This window comes from Saccostrea echinata, unplaced genomic scaffold (assembly GCF_033153115.1).
Source record: "Saccostrea echinata isolate AGI-Se365-2 ecotype Australia unplaced genomic scaffold, CSIRO_AGI_Sech_v1 ptg000042l, whole genome shotgun sequence".
In the NCBI taxonomy this organism is placed as follows: Eukaryota; Metazoa; Mollusca; class Bivalvia; order Ostreida; family Ostreidae; genus Saccostrea; species Saccostrea echinata.
In genome coordinates, this window is record NW_026889791.1 from 3715411 (window position 1) to 3733159 (window position 17749).

At 33.5% G+C, this 17749-nt stretch overlaps 1 protein-coding gene across 1 annotated transcript; it reads right to left on the minus strand.

Moving 5' to 3' along the window:
- Window positions 1–621: 621 nt before the first annotated feature.
- On the minus strand, window positions 622–12049 carry LOC133201180 (uncharacterized). Its single transcript, XM_061336967.1, has 5 exons — window positions 10872–12049; window positions 2889–3165; window positions 2493–2703; window positions 1631–1816; window positions 622–1306 (listed from the first exon to the last, which is right to left on the minus strand). The coding sequence occupies exons 1-5, from the start codon at window positions 12022–12024 to the stop codon at window positions 1022–1024; spliced, it is 2112 nt and encodes a 703-aa protein (XP_061192951.1). The 5' UTR covers window positions 12025–12049; the 3' UTR covers window positions 622–1021.
- Between the last annotated feature and the right edge of the window lie 5700 nt (window positions 12050–17749).

The following is a 17749-nucleotide window of genomic DNA, read 5'->3' on the forward strand; positions in this document are numbered from 1 at the left end:
TTCCCTCCATAATTTTCGAAGTCACTGTATTAATCAATTAATAGCACTAAGAATATGTACCTGTTAACAAATGATGAAATAAATTACGGTTTTTCACTTTTGAAAATGTCATAAATGCAAGTATATTTATATCATGAACGTTGTATATCCCCCATCAGTCACTCGGCCAAATTACATTTCCGCGTATTTTGATAAATTTCATTTTAAGGACCCTCTATACACAAATGAAAAATGTTTTTTGGACAATAAGAAAAATATATCCTGTAGAGATGTAAATACTGGGCCTATATATTCCATTTTGAACGTAGGGAACCTGCATGCATTTGCCCTCACGAAAAAATTTCAAAGACAACATAGTATTGATGAACACAAATCACTGATGCTTATTTAAATGAGGGAAAATACATGCAAATAAAGTGTTTAATAATCTCATGCGTGTGGTGGATATCACCCATAATCCTATGTCACGGGTATGCTTTATCAATAACAGATTGCAGTCATGCAAATACGGAGTTCAATTAATTTATCTTGGCCTAATAAATTGTTAAAAATGCTTGAGTTGATTACAGTTAGAGTAATATGATGAAGATTTCAATTCATTATTTTTATATGTAAGTTCAGATCACTCTCACTGCAGGAAAATACCATGGAATTAGAACTCTTTAGTGTGCAGTGCATGGAGGGTCATTAAACGTTTTGTAACGTAATGTGCAACATGTACGAATCATAGTTGTTTAGGACTGTCTTGTTCAAACTTGGTACCCGAATTCATATGTGAAACGTTCTGGTATCAAATTTATACCCGACGGTGACTGTGAGTAACTTTCAATTCAGTTTAAATTTTTCTTATATCAACATTATCTGAAATATTATATGTAAACCGTATGTTGAGTTGCTACATTTCACTGATACCGAGGGATATACACCGTTTTAACATATGATACAGCAAGCATATCTCATTTATACTTCATTTATTCCAAATTTCGCACATTGTTTTCTCATCAACCTCTGGGATTAGGTGTCACGTGATCACAACTCCTTTATAAACACATGGACCACCATAGCCTTCAGTGAGAGCAGGCCACACAAAGTTTTGAATTTCCTCGGACTCGGGATTTGAGGAATGATGTCGGGTATGCATTTCAGGATGAAACTGCCGTGCATCGTAAATGATAAGGAAGGGCGGATTTTGCACAGACAGTCCCCATGCAATCTGAACACACGAAGATACGTAAAGCCTTAATCCTTGACAGTCCTTCAAAACTGGATAGTCATACAATGTTGCGTAGATTTGTGAGCAAACTTCCTATAATTAAAACAAAACGTATAAAATACTATTATATTAAGAATACAAAAAGAAGAGCGCTCAAAATTCAGCGCAATCTTTTTCAACAACTGATAAGCAAAAGACACTCAAATATGATAACCGCTAAAATTTGTATGATTGCAGTATACATTTTGCATGATAAAATTAATTTTGTTTCAAATATGGTTTAAAGATGTATTTATAAAAATATTATTTTATACATATGCATACATATTTTTTCGCATACGAGCTATATATTTTATATATATTCAGTTTGAATGTTTACACCATTAAGCACTATAACTTTAATGAAGTCTATCTTACGTCAATTGTTTTAGAAACATCAAAGTTTCCTGCTGTCTTGCAGAGGTATTGAGCAATTTGTGTCTCCATATGATTTGATAAAGGATCAGAATGATTCCTTTGGGCATCTGGATGTGGAAGGTTGAGTAAATGTCGAACTTTGCCCCTAAGCTCATGGACAGCCTGCTGAGCGCCACGAAAGGACAACTGTATGGGTGAAAAAAACGTGAAGAACATGGCTATTTGGTAAGGTCATTTCCGTATAAGACATAGCGTTATAACTGTCGTGTATAAAAGGAAGTGAAGCTTTTAAACAACACGCTATCCAATTCTTGTAGACCTAAGTTTGTTTTAAAATGCGATAAGGGTTTTTTTAAACTAAGATTTGTGCTAAAGTCTCCCTGAAACCATATAAGAACAAATACTGAGTACATCTAATCATGGGTTCATCTTTCTTACAAGTATATAGCCTAACCTCCCACTTCTAATGCCCAAAAATTAATAAAACAAATTCTCGAATATTGACTAGATATATAAATCAATATTTACATCTAACTTATACCAATTTTTGACTTTGATTTAACAGCAATCTAATAATAGTCGAAGAGAAAAATCGCTCAAGAGCTTAGAAGGCAACTAGCACTTACGGGTTGGGAGAGTTATAAATATGGTAAAAAGCAATGCTTTGTTTTGATATGACCTATTATAATTTCAACAATAATATGTATATAGTAATATATTTTCTTTAGTGTACATGTCTTATATTTTTTGAAAACAGGAAAATAAATGTTATCTCCTACTTGTAGTTAATTGATTTTTCACAGAGGGGCTCGAATGGTTATAATTGACTCTTAGGCTAAATGACTCTCGATTATTCACCTACCACAACTACCGAGAACAGAATCTTTTCTTTAAGTACTGAGAGGTCACTGAGCTGTCCTATAGCATCTAGAGCGTCCAATGTTTCCAGACGGGTAATACTATAAAGGTCTCCGTACTGGCCTATAAGTTCTGAGGCTCGACTCGTCACTGACAGATCCTCAAAATGACTGTTTAAACTTCCATTATAAAGACTGTGAGCATCCAATGGCGTTCTGAAATATGAGTAGTAAATGTGAGAATTTAGTCCTGCTGACAAGGAAAAGACAAAATACTTGAAGTACTTTAATTTTATTGCATAATACCTTAAAATAAAAATTATATAATATTATTATCTTCCATGACATAAATCATTTAGTTATATCTCATTCACCAATGACAGATGACAAGACCAGTTTACCTTTCTAGCAGTTGTCTCTCTCTTTCCTGCAGTTTCTTGATTGCTTCTTGACTTTTCTGTAGTTCAGACTTTAAAGCTTTAACTTCCTGTTCAAGTTTTTCCACGGTGTCCGCATGTCCATGTCCATTGGTATGGCGACTACCATTAGTTAGGAAGACGGACGTCAGGGAAGACAGGGGTGAAGCGGTTACTGTGGCGTGACCATTCGTCAGGCCGTTAGAGCCCGCTGTTACTGGTTTACATGGAAATGGACTGGAAATGATTGAAGGGCGAAGCCCTGTAGGAGAAAAAAAATTGCAGTTTGTTTCATTCCCGGTGTGTTATTTGTTTTAAAATCAGTCTTGCAAAAAATTATTGAAGTGCTACATATCACCAATTTAAAATTATTTTTCAAAACACGCAAAAACATGAATATCAATGCAAGTCATGTATCTGAATCCAACATGATACATATATGTTGTTATAGATGAAATTATTAATAATAGTTAATTCTGTTCTACATTATGAAGGCTGTTATAGTCTGTCTCACGGTACTAACATTGTTAAATTGTGCATTCATACTTGCACCTCAAAATACATAAAACCTTTTGACACAGCAATAAATTCAAAGTCTACGGGGATTTACATGTACATGTAACTTTGATAAGATGGCCGCTACATCGTAAATGAATCCTTTTAATAAAACAAATTCTATTACTTTCTGTCAGTAACGTCATAAAACAATTTCAGAATCGATTTTTCGGACACATTCGAACGATCTCTGGTCAGTCTTTGCTTTTTAGCAAATGCCAGAGTTGTCATGTTGTAAATTTTGAATTTACCGGGTGGTAGTAAATACAAAATTTACATGTTGTAAATTTTGTATTTACTGCCACCCGGTAAATTCAAAATTTACAACATGACATAATCATGTAGATTTCCAAAGATCGACTAAAAATCGTGTTTGTAGTCTGTGATTTATTTAAGTTTCCAGTCTGAGAAAAGATTGTTTGTAAATGATATACACTGTAACTTTAATTTTTTTCAGTGCAACTAAAAAATATTTTTGCTATCGTCGAAACTGGGATGAAGGTGCTCATGGGACAGACTATAATCCTGTTAAATCCGTATCATAATAATCCCTTGACTGGACATAGTGGTTACATATTAAGAGTGATTAATTATGTATCCATCCATCATCTAAGCAATCTAATTTAAATAAAAGACTAATTAGTAAACCCGGTCACACAACCATAACCATAAATTAATTTGAGTTTATCAATCAAGTCACACGCGTTATCCCTTCTCACAAACTTACGTCCACGCATGCCCGGAAGTTTACGACCTGTGCTGCCCCCTACAGTGATTAAAGTTTTCTTTTTCAGCGTTATAAATAATGCAAAATGAAAAGATTACAAAATCACAAAAAATATTTTCTGCTTTTGAAAATATAAAGGTTAACATAACTATATTTAATTGTATAATGTTCGAAGAAACCAGGAGTCTCTGTCTTGAATGTATTATATACTGTTATATATAATATTGAATGGTCGAAATTTCCTTTCTTTTTCTTTTAAATACCACATCAGTAACAAACAAATGAAAAAAGTAGACCTTAATAATTAACGATAACTCCATGACAGGACTTTTTGTGCATGGGGAATCAAAGTTATCGTTCTTTTGTACAAATAAAACATCATTTTAAGGGGGACCGACCCCCTGATAAGAGAGATAACTTTCCAAGTAAAATATCCTAGTATTACTCATAGTTTACTTTATCAGAGTTTAATTATCAAGACCTGGGAGCAGTCAATTCGATCAAACTTAGCATATGATGGAAACACTGTCTTATATTTCCTTTGACTGTACTTTTCAAATTGTTTTATTATGTTTGACAAAAAAACATTCAAATCCAGTTTTAAAACCCTTAAAAATTGAATAAGTTCTATCTTTTTAACGATCATTTTAAAATTGGTTTAATGTATCAAGCGCCAAATGTAGAATTTTTATTAGTATTACATTTTTTTCCAATGAAAAAATATTTATAAGAAAGATAACTCTTGCTAACATATGTATTGTTTTCTTACAACCACATATAACATTGTGATATTCTGACTTAGGAAGCAGCGCTTCATTATGATTTCTAATATGAATTTAGTAGGTATGACACTAAATATTATTTTCATATACACCGCATATTTCTAATTTTATGTTGTGATAATAAATTATTACTCTTCCTAATCTCTGTGTTAAAATTTCTTCATATTATGATCTGAAATAAAAATCATTTCTGAAAAAATAAGCAGCGCTCCATACCTCATACTATTTTTCATTTGATTTTGATGCTATAGCTCTTGATCAAAATCAATGCTGGGAAGTTTAAAAATTTGTCGTGAAATTTGGAGCAGAGGGTCATTAGTCCTTAAAACACCTGTTTGTCTAAATACGTTAAATAAATAAAGAAACTGAATAACAATTCCATGGCCTTATTCATTTTATAGCTAAGAAATAATGTTATTGTTCATTTTAATTGTATACAAATCCACTTATACACGTTGTCGCATAATAAAATATCTTAATATTTAAACATTGTTGAAGGAGACAAGAAACAGAAATATTTTTGTACGTTTTAATCACAATGACGGAAGTCATACTGAAATGTTACAATTGTATATGACCATAAGACTGTCTGTAGAAAAGGTTTATTTTGGTGTCCCTGTAAATTCTTAATTAAGTCAGCGACATCACATATTTGTTTTTACATTGAAACCCTCAGTTTCGATAGCTATATAAAAAATACATGTGCATGAACCGATGATACATTAGAGCATGCATCCCATTTCTTTTTCCAGAATAAATTTCATAATTTCCATAAATCTTGTGTTTGAAAAGAATTCGTTGTAATAGTAAAATTGCAAATATGAATGGTCAAATTTTAGGTTTCTTGATCAATATTTTTTGTCCAAACCTACATGTACGCACTCCATGTGAGTTTGACTTCTAAATAAAATCTAATTATCCATTATGACATCGCTATGATATGCATTTGTTATCAACAATTATATCTATAGCCATCAGAAGGTTGGTATCTGCTAAATGGACCAAATCTTCAATTTAAAAAAAAAATTATAGAAGCTCATATATCACTTTTCTTCTCAAGGTCGAATTAACATTCATGGATGCCCTTCAAATCGAATAAAAAAGAAATTCCCAGTAACTCGAAATGAAAGACTGTACACATACTGCTTGTATTTTAGCAATATGTTTTAAGTGTACATTTTATTACTGTAAATGCACCAGTATTATTACTTATAGCATACTTACTGCTCTTTTTATGTCCATGTGTAGGATTAGAACATAGCTTAGAACACAGAGTCATCGACAGTTTTTCAGAAGAAGCGGAGGATAACGTATAATATTTTCCCCTATTCATATTTAAAATCCGTAACAATTTACTTCACACAAAAAAGGACTACAAGTCTGGTCTTTCTTTCTGTGAACCAAAGTGGCATTTTATTCCAGCACAATTTTTTTTCAGTAGAGAAAGAAGTCCTAACAAAGCCCTTATGAATCAGCCACAATGCTAACCACATATGTACCTTTGTACGACGATAAAACACGCAAAAAATATCCTCACGCAGGCACTGGACCAATATTGGTATTAATCCACGCGGATATCAATCAACACTATTGTAACAGTGAAGGGGCGAGGGTCCCAGAGCTAGCACGCCATGAAGTACTTATCATCAGTGCGGACCTGTTTCAGTGTGGTAATGCAATGTACCAAATGACATTGAGATTCTCTCGTCGAATCGTGTTTCTTTTCAAAAATATGATATCCCGCATCGAGTTATTCAAATTGTGCTTAGCCATAGATATGTGATATATAGTGTAATGCGCATATGGTTAGTTAGACAATAATTCTATATCCGTATATCGTAGTATTGTAATGAGAAAATTAGATCACAAATGTAGAGCAAAAAAATAAAAATCAAGAATTGCGCAATTACTGCAATACATGCACACAACGACATTTCCCCCAAGTATTCCACGACATCATTCATTAAATTTTCATTAATTGGTGTCATTAACATATACTTTTTTTTATCAAATTTTAAGAAAAACATATAACCTCCTTTTTTTCATTTTACTCGAGTTTGAACATGCTGAAAACATTCATTAAAGCATGAAATAGGGGATTTAGACAAGTCGCCAAAGTGTGAAAAAGATAAACACCCTCGTCTTGTGGCCTAGATGACTATCACAGACGACAGATATTAGCAGAAGACACTTATTTCCGCACGTCTTTTGTTTCTGCTCAGTGTGCATGGAGGCAGGTTATGACAAAGACATGAATTCAAATTTAACAAAGCATATACAGATTTCATCGCCGCGTATGAACGCAGTCAGAGACGTTTAATGCCCTAATTAAGTGACCTAAACTTAATTGATTTGTATTGCCTGTCAATATTAAGTGAGATGTATACAAACTTGGAGATGTGCATAAAATGACTCTGTCTCGCAAAACTTTACCGAGGGTACATAAAATGGAGATATATTATTAAATTCAGCAAATACAAATCCTTCATTTTACTTACAAAGATACTTCAAAACTTAATCTCTGCACATAAAGCATGCTTTATTAGTGAATGTCCAAACATACCAAGTCTCTAAATCAGAGCTATTGACGTGAATTAGAACATTTTTAGGGTGGTTATGTAATATCACTTTTTATATACAGTTCTTTAACATTGTTTAAGGAGATTCTCTTCAACACCGTGGGAGATAGGAAAAAGGTAACAGCTCTTTTGAAGTGGCGGATAAACTTCACGTAAAGAAAGGAACATTGGTTGCTATGAATATGGCACTCCAGTATAGCTGTGATCGACTTTCTAATGAGGCATTCGGATGTAATATTCATAACTTTGTGAACCTTCATCATCATAAAAAAACAGGGTCGTAGTATTTCTATTTGCCCAAATTCTTTTTTTTTTCGCATTAAAACACTGCTTTAGAATGTACATTCGTTTATTTTCTGTTTTTTATGTGACTTACGAATAAGAAGCTGTTCATTTTGTTATCAAATAAGAAAATTTGAAAATCTTTTAACCGAACTTTAAAAAAAATCATGTTATAAATATTCTTTCAGAGAGCAGGCATAAATTACGTAGATTCCTTGCGTTTAAAACGCAGACTCCATTTATATTAGAATGTAGTTAACGATAAAGCCATCTTTATGTTCTGCACAAAAAAAAGGCTGTTGCACATGCAATGCATATTCCATTAAATATATTTTGCAACTAGTTTCAATTTGCATTTGAGTTTTTAAAAAAAAACTTTTATGAATTACAAAGTTACAACGGTCTTGCCTAAGAAGGCTAAGAGGCTTTTAAGTGATCGATGGACCAGAAGGCTTGATAAAGATTAATCAGGGCTGTTGTCACCCAAACGAGAGTTTGGTTTTTTTTTTTAAAAAAACGAAGTTTTTTTTTAATGACAGAATTTTTTATGTTTAAAATGTTTAAAATTTACATTTTTCGAGCCTTTTCTTTGATACGAGTTAGTTAGGGCATATATGAAATATAGGAATGAAGAGCGCAGTGCGTGTCTTCCAGAAGTCTTTTTTACTCTGTCATTCACTACATGTAATTATACTGCCAAATTCTTAACAAATTTAGAAACAGGGGAATAAAATCTAAACTAGCCATTTTAAATTCCCAAACTTCCTTATTAGACCTAGAGAGGTAAACTGTATTATGAAGCTATAATAAAATGCAATTCATGTGAGATTGTTTATGCTAGTACCCTTGTCTTTTCTGATTCTTTTTACCATCATCCAAAAATCCTTAAGCTTGAACTCGGTCTTCATTGTAACATTCATATATCCTTAATCCCATGAACCTTCCGCAACTTAGCAACTTGTTCTACATAGTTTACTGTGATGCACTGCTAGAAGCCTAGGACCACTCAACTATAGAGTATGACTACGATATTGCAAGGGAGGAACAAAGCAAGCTAGGCCAGCAATGCATTGATCTCGCTCTCTTGCTGTCCGCTTTATTGCCCTTCAGGCCAGCTTAGCTGCTCAAATGCATTGTAATCACTGCATTCTCGATCCTTTGCATAAGAGAGAAAGCAAGTTACTGTCCTCTGTGTATCACCCAGTACACTATTTTTCTCTCCTTCGTGGAGGTATCGGTTCGCCGTACACTCTGTCTTCCTTTGTTCATTTGTATACTGCATAATCGTTTACAACTGTCTAAGTATATGATTAATACCTTACATTTATTAGAACACTGAATATATAATTACGGTATTTGAATTGTATGTCTCATTTTCAGATATTTAAAGATATGCATGCAATTGTTAAATGGTTTTGAAACGTAGAAACTTGCCCGCTTACCCGTTGTCATCAATAATTCATTGAAAGCAATATGACACTGCATAGCAGAGTAGTCTAAATATATCTTGTTTTGGGTAAGAATGAATCTTAGATTGTCATTTAAGTTAATTACGTCATTAACGTCAAAGTTAATCTGAGTTAAACTGAATTTATATATTATGATCTACCCCCCCCCCCCCGCTAATATTATATATATATATATATATATATATATATATATATATATATATATATATATATATATATATATATATATATATATATATCAGGGGCGTAGCTTGACTTTAAATTCTAGTGAGGCAAAACCATACAAGTAGCAGCAAGAGGTCTGGGGCCGCCTTAAGCCCCCAGCAGGTTCGGGATGGTGATATGGGAGGGGGGCACTCCGACAGAAAATGGAGTTGGGGGTTTTAAAATGCAATGAAATTTTATTTACTGTACTGGTTTCTTTATTAAAGACTTCAGCATGATACTACATATTGCAAAACAATGTAAAAGAGTTATAATAAATATGTTTACTAAAACCTTCAAAAGGTGAAAGCGCATCTTATTAAACTTTGCTTTTATTTCTTTAAAACTTCAATTCAACATTATAGAACTGCTTTAAACGTTAAAAGAAATGCTATTAATTTTACGTATTATCTGCAATGTATTGTTGATTATGGGAAGGGATGATGGTGGTGAAAAATCTAGTGAGTCAGTTGCCTCATTGCCACAATGGAAGCTACGCCCCTGTATATATCACGTATTATTTTTATTATTTACATTTATTACTCCGTTTGTTCTCTTAACATACAACGTAATCTACCCTGCTACCGAGATATATTGAAATAGTTTCTCATTTCTTTTTCTATAGAATTTATTTGATTTAGTTGGTTGTAAATTTCCTTCTGTTGATATAAGCTTATAATTGTGTTTTAGAGTGATTTTTTTTTATCTAATTGAGTCAATGATGCACTCAATTTAGCTTATATGATTTAATCTATATATAAATCTATATGTATTTTAGGTTTATTTTCACCTGAGTAAAATTATTAAAATTCAACATATCTTTAAATGGAAGAAGAAAGAAATTACGCTATTAGTTCTTTTCTAGTTATTATTTTCAATGCATTACATTTTTAGGGTCCTTTATTGTTTGAGATCCGTGTTTGCACTCGTTCACGGAATTTCTCTGACTCACATCAAATCTATGTTCTAATTCAATAGTTGTACAAAGCATTGAAATTCAAACAAGTCTTACGGTGAATTGTCTTAAAGTACTATCTGACTTTTGTTAAAGCATGCATTATATGTGATATTTCAATCAGAGAATAAGAATACATCTGAAATGTGATATGGTCGTTAGAATTTTAAATCAACCCAAAAGATTCCCCCGAAAATTATATAATGATGATTTATGATATAATAAAGACCAATAATTTACCAACATCAATGCGACTGACTCTTGCCCCCAGTTTTTTACTCCTTAATAATGAATTGACGGTCATAATTTTGAAATATATTTGTGCCACCGAAAATACTTACAACAGTGTCATCAAAGCCAAAATCGACTTCAATTTCAATATAATATATTTAAACTGGGCTTACAAATCACTTACCATTTGCTTTGTGGGGTAAAATATGCGTAAATCCATTGAATGTCCTTGATCGGTCCATTCGGGTGATAGGCGTCATTATGTCTTCGTCACTGGAAATCATACCTACGTCATCATCCTCGGAAGTTACCTCATCAATTTCGGACACCTCCTTTAAAAGCTGCAAAACTATGCTGTATCCTTGAGAAAACTGCTTCATGATAACAGACAGATAAGCCTCCTCTGAAATATTATCACAATGTTTGCGAAGCTCGGTGTCATGAAACAATGCAATTTTATCGTATTCAATCCGTTTTTCCAAAATGTGGAATAACTTTTTCAAGCACTGATTTGTCACTGCGGGTTCTACAATGTTGAATAAGGTTTTGTTTTTAATAATCCTGCTTTGAACGTCTGCTCTTGTCATTTGCACGAGTCTTTGGTGGCTAACTTCGGTAGGAGCTTTACCGGACGTGACAGAACTGCTAGTCGGGTGTTTTGCTGATAGACTGAGCTCATCGAGTTTTTGTAAGGCGTTTCGATACTGAAAGACAATTTTATCTAATTCCAATTTTAAAGCATCGTGAAGGTTCATGAGGCTTCCACAGGACGATTCGACAAGGCCATGCTGCCCCATGTGTTTTAAACACCTGTCTAAAGCCTTCTTTTTCTGTTTTAATTGTTGCTTTACATTCGGTTCAACATAAGAAACAACACGTAAGATATTCCTGCACGAGGGATAGAAGCTGTTACAGTTTTTCTCAGCTCTGTTACCAGATTGGGACATTCTGGCGAAACAAGCCACCATCCGTTTGATGAGGAGGTCCATGTGCAGGTGCTCCTTTGGGTATGTCTCCAGGGTGGTTTCATAAAGTTTGACATAGAGGGCCTCTAAAATAGAAAGACTAAAAGGCATGGAATCTAACAGGACCTCCATCGGAACCTCCTGAAGAATATTTCCAAAAGTAACACAATTTAACCGACGGATGAGAGTGGCGCACTCGTCGTATTTTTTGGTCTCGAAAAGTAATACTATCCTTCGTAAGGCAAAGTTTGGAGTTAATTCCGAAGATTCCATGCTGAGAGATTCGTCAGGAAATGATTCCGCCCAGCGAACGTTACGCCAGACAGACTGCACTCTTTGTCGAGGCGTTTTCTCCGGCCGTATGCGTTCCATTCTCCCCGACCCGGAACTGGAACTCTCCGTCTAGAAATTTTTAAAAAATGCACATAATTATCATGAACTTACCCTGGCTTCTAATAATATGTCGACAAATTTTAATCAAGAAAACCCTGTTTTTTTATATATACAAACAGATTTAATCTCCATTTCAAGACGAATGAATTGTCAATATTTGTGAATCTAGATTCAGCATATTGCATTTACACGCTAAAACTGATGTGTATCTCAAAAATTAAATACACAATGAAAAAATCAATAAATGTTTTCGAATACATGGCCTGAATAACAACATCCAACATTGTTTCCTTCGGGTAGCTGCATTCCAGATTCTACCAAATTGATCAGAAAACGTGTCATTGGGCTTTTACGGTGCTGTCTACGGAACAGCTACCCAGTCTATGATTATATCATCACCGCTTCAAATTTCTGGTGGAAAAATCAATTCCTGGGGTTTTTTTTCTTCTTAAAGACCAAAGTGTTCTTACCGGTACAAACTTGTATATAAAGGAATACATCCCTAAGACTGGAGGGACTGTTGGTCGTATGCACCACTTACTGCCTCTTTTGTCGTTTAAATATCCGGAGTTTATGTTACGTCAAATTTAGACTTCACAGAAACAAATCTCTACCCCTCTCCCGGTAGTTTAATTTAGGGTCCTTGATATTATCAAATGCCATGACTTTGCTATATATCCAATACTTAGAAAATATTGACTGTTTGATTTGAAAAATGAAATGACTTTAATTGTGTTTTCATTTGTAAATTGGATTCTCGAAGGTTTAGATTTCTCCAATTTCAAAAATGCCTTTTAATTAAATCATTCTTTTGTCTGTTAATGTTATACTCTACGATGTTTTAAACTTTAATATTTAAACAGTGAATGAACCCATTATCAATTGTTCTAAAATGCAATTGTTATCGACCAAACACCACGTGTTGCTTGGTAAAAGGCATATCTAACCGACAATGACATCTCATTCTAGGCATTGATTTAATTAACATCAAAAGACAATGAGGTGTTAGAGTGAAATCTATTTACTTTTTTTATGTATAACTGCATGTCTTTCGTAGAAAGTTGCTTACATGTACAGGTATGCAATCAGAAGTTAGCTTTCTTGTCGACTTTATTTGTCATACAGAGGACTTATATGTTATAATTAAAGGATAAGCTTCAAAGGATGACTGTTAGCACTATGCACTCACAATATTCGTCTGTGGCTCAAATCAACACGGATAGCAAGGGAGCATTCGCAAAACACACCACGATCCAAACTGTACATACAACCAGAGAACAACTCTCTAGTCTCCAAAAGTACATAAGAGATCAACTCTCTAGTCCCCAGGAGTACATAAGAGATCAACTCTCTAGTCTCCAGGAATACATAAGAGATCAACTCTCTAGTCTCTAGGAGTACAGAAGAGATCAACTCTCTAGTCTCCAGGAGTACATAATAGATCAACTCTCTAGTCTCCAGGAGTACATAAGAGATCAACTCTTTAGTCTCCAGGAATACATAAGAGATCAACTCTCTAGTCTCCAGGAGTACAGAAGAGATTAACTCTCTAGTCTCCAGGAGTACATAAGAGATCAACTCTCTAGTCTCCAGGAGTACAGAAGAGATCAACTCTCTAGTCTCCAGGAATACATAAGAGATCAACTCTTTAGTCTCCAGAAATACATAAGAGATCAACTCTCTAGTCTCCAGGAGTACATAAGCGATCAACTCTATTGTCTCTAGGAGTGCATAATAGATCAACTCTCTAGTCTCCAGAGTACATAAGAGATCAATTCTCTAGTCTCCAGGAGCAGGAGTACATAAGAGATCAACTCTTTATCTACCATGCAGGACTAACATTTAATAGAGAATGGACATCAGGAAACAATAAGGAACAGATTTGATAACAGGTTATTGGAAAATCAAATTGAAATTCAAAATCAAATTGCTCAAGCTACATGTACTTACATGTACGTTAGCTACTCAATTTCCCCTTGAGTTAATATTTGATAAAATACAGCAGAGTTCTAAGAAACTGGTCTTACCTCGGTTTTATCAGAACTCTCGCTGCCTGATCGCGAATCCTTACTACTAGGTCCCATCTTAAGGAGACTGTGTACCAGACTGCTTGTCTCACATTAATATACTAAGTTCTGGTCATTTTCACCAGCTGGTCAGTCAAGTACCCAGCGTATGAATTGTACTGGATTAAGAGAGTTTGGTGTAAGTTTGCATGAACCAGCGATTAACATGCATAAAGTGGTGGCTATTTGTTTGTGTATTTTAAACGGTTTTTCCGATTAATGTCTTTGGATGTTTAAATGGATTAGATTTGTGAATAGGACTACTGTGTACATCTTAGGAGATCTTAGCTGTTTGGTGAGAAGCCCGGCTAATCTGCTCTCTTTTGTATCTATTATAAGTTGTTGTCTAAGTGACCAGCGGTCAGAGCTTTGTGGCAGGCGATTAACTATAATTTCAAAACTTTGACCGATAAAAACATCGTACAGAATAAAACAATTTAAAGATAAGACATAAAACTAGCTTCTGGATGATTCACGTACTGCGGTATAGGAAGATTAAACCCATAGGTCGTTAGAATGGTTTTATCAATTGTAAGTGCTTGTTTCTTAGATGGTATTCAATTTTGCTGACTTTAATTAAGATACATAGTCAAGATATACGTATATATAATGTCATGCTGTATGTATTTCTTTACGTTTCTCCATTCAGGCAACCAAGGCCCCTTCCCTCGCTAATGTGATGATATCTCGCGTGTCAGGGACACACACACACAGATGCGGAATGCTTTTCGAGCTTACAATATCTAAATTCTTATTCGATTTTCATGTTTTATTGCTAATATTTTGGGGGGTTTTTTTTATTATTTTTTTCTAATATAGCGTGTGGTCCTCTGAGCTAACACAGATCTCACTGATCTTTTCACCTCGTTAGTTCCTAGTGGTAAAATTTCATAGAATAAATTTCTACTCTTTAATTTACACTATATAAATGTTTACACGCACCTGTTCGCATAATAACAAATGAAATACACCTTGTTTCCTTCGCGGAACGTAAAATCCCGTCTCATAATTTGTTCATCGATCTTACCGAATGTGATTGTAGTTCTTTAAAAAAGAAAATCCGTGTGAAAGTTTAGACATGCTTTGTAATGATTAGATGCTTTTGTGTTCCTGTCAAAGCATAAAAAAAAAACCAACCGACTACTTTATGAAGTTTTATGGAAAATAACCCATTATGATATGAGTAATTCGATTTTTTATCTTTTATGTTTCATGATTAACGATATTTGAAATATGCCATTTTATAAAAAGCACAATTGAATACCTGAAGAAACCTTTAACAATTTACATGATTTTGATGCCATTTTAGAATATAATCTATCACGAAAGAAAAATTATTCCCTCAACAAAAGATTATAAGAATATTTTTTTATCCAAATATGCTATACTTATGATTAAGGTGCAAGGTGACCTTGTTGTTTTGTACTACAGGGATTTTTAAAAGTAAATAAATAAAATTTCTTCTGGGATCTAAAACATTTTTGATTTGCATGAAGTTTTTATTTTGAAGTGTGAGAAAGTTCCTATAGAATGACAATAATTCAATAATTTGTTGAAGCGAAATCAAAAGATAATTAATTTGGTTATTTTAGCATACTCTGTGTTTTGGATAAAATTTCCACCAAATATTCATAATTTTGAGCTTGGGCTATCATTTGATGTAGATTTTTACTGAACTTCAGATCATTATAATCTAAGTACTAGTGTACTTTGAAATTTTGCTCTGATTCGTCAAGGGTAAAGGTTTTTTTTGGGGGGGGGGATAAAAATTCTTGCAAAAAGATAAATTCTGTTGATATTTGTTTTAAAGGCTACAGTCTTTACGCTTTAGGTCAACTGTGCTAAATGAGGTTTTGTCAGAGTGTCGGTCTTTGGTCTGTTTGTTTTGCCGTCTTTGTTTCTTCAAACTTTTGTACTTTTTAAAGCAAATTAACCAGAAGCACTGGGTTAATATCAACCAAACATGACACAAAGCAGTCTTGGTAAAGGAGAATTAAAATTTTCCTCAAAATAAAGTTTCACTTCTTTTTGAAGTGCTTTATGCGGTTTCCCAACATCTAGAAACTGCAAGTCGTACAAATTCAATGTCTAACATATCACTGAGACAAAAAGCTAGGACTTTTTCATCTGGCCATGGAAAAGCGAATCATAAGGAATTTTGTGATGTAAGGTTAAGTTAATTTCAGTAACTGTTGACCAACGTTCATTTGCCTTTGTTTTCTAAAACACATTGTTCAACAATAGTTTGATATCGAATGCCTTAGAGGATAGGAACCTAGAAGGATACTTTAACAATAAGAGCCACCACAAAATGTTTTTAACCTTGAGAAGTCTTAGCTATGACATTCGTCCCTCCAGAAATAGACAAATATACAAAATGTCTTTTACCAATGAGAGTTCATTTAAAAAACACAAGTAAATAGTGGACCATACGTATAAGCTTCTTAACACGTTACTTATACAGAATTATTGTAGGGTTTAAATCCAATATACTTCACCAATACAAAAATGACTTTTGTCTAAATACTAAAATTAAAGTCTCTGTTTTCTTTGCTACTTATAAAATGACTTGCTGCTTGATACAATGCCAGATTCCTCTCAAGAGCTCTAGATCGTGCACCTTTTAGGAATTTACTATTTAAAGTGAATATTTAATTTTACTTACTACATATGAATGTATTTCAAAATGTGGCAGTAATACATACTTCGCTATGCAAATATGAAAAACAGATACTTGTTTAAATCGTTAGCATTCATAAAGATCATGGGAGGGTTACAGATTTGTTCATTTTCCAATTTACCACAGTTTTAATTGATTTTCGTCACATTTTAAGGCAAATTTTGCATCAAGAGAGAAAAAGTGAAAGCTAGTTTAACAAAATTTACTTTATGTCTTAGTATTTACATGTACACATCCTGTGTACGACAATTAGACATAGATTTGCTTGTATTTTGGTTTTTTTTTTTCAAATTTAAAAAAAAAATCTTAAACGATGCAATTTCATTAAAGTCTCTCACCCTCCTGTAACCTCTGCTCATGCTTTGAATACAAATCATTACTGGTTTGAATCCGGGGTTTTATTCAAGCTACGAACTGCTGTATCACAATTTGATATTTTGACTTTTTATCAAACAATAGACAAAAATTTGCCGTAACTACGCTTTATCCTTTTAAAAGATGCTACTGTTCGGGCTAGTCTATCTAGCCCTTTGTTGAATCTTTACAATATATACAGTTTATAATCAAACTCTGTCGATTTTCTGTCGTCATTTAATTGAATGCATAATGATTGTATAAACTTTAAAACTGGTGAATTGCATGCATGTTAACAAGGTTTTGTATTGCAATAGAGACCATGTTTCGACTTTGATACATGTAATTTAAATTATCGCAGTGACCTTTATCTTTAACTGTAATTCGAAATAAAAAAAATTTAAAAATATATATACATGTAAAACTAGAAATGGAATCATAGCTTTATCATCATACATATTATTTAAATAAAATCATACGGATGCCTACCATATCTTCTTGAGAAAAAAAGTTCTTGTATGTTGGACCCTGATTGTTCACGACAAAATAATTAGCTAGAAATTATCCAAAACTTGTAAATGCCTTGTTTTGACACAACCTTGGA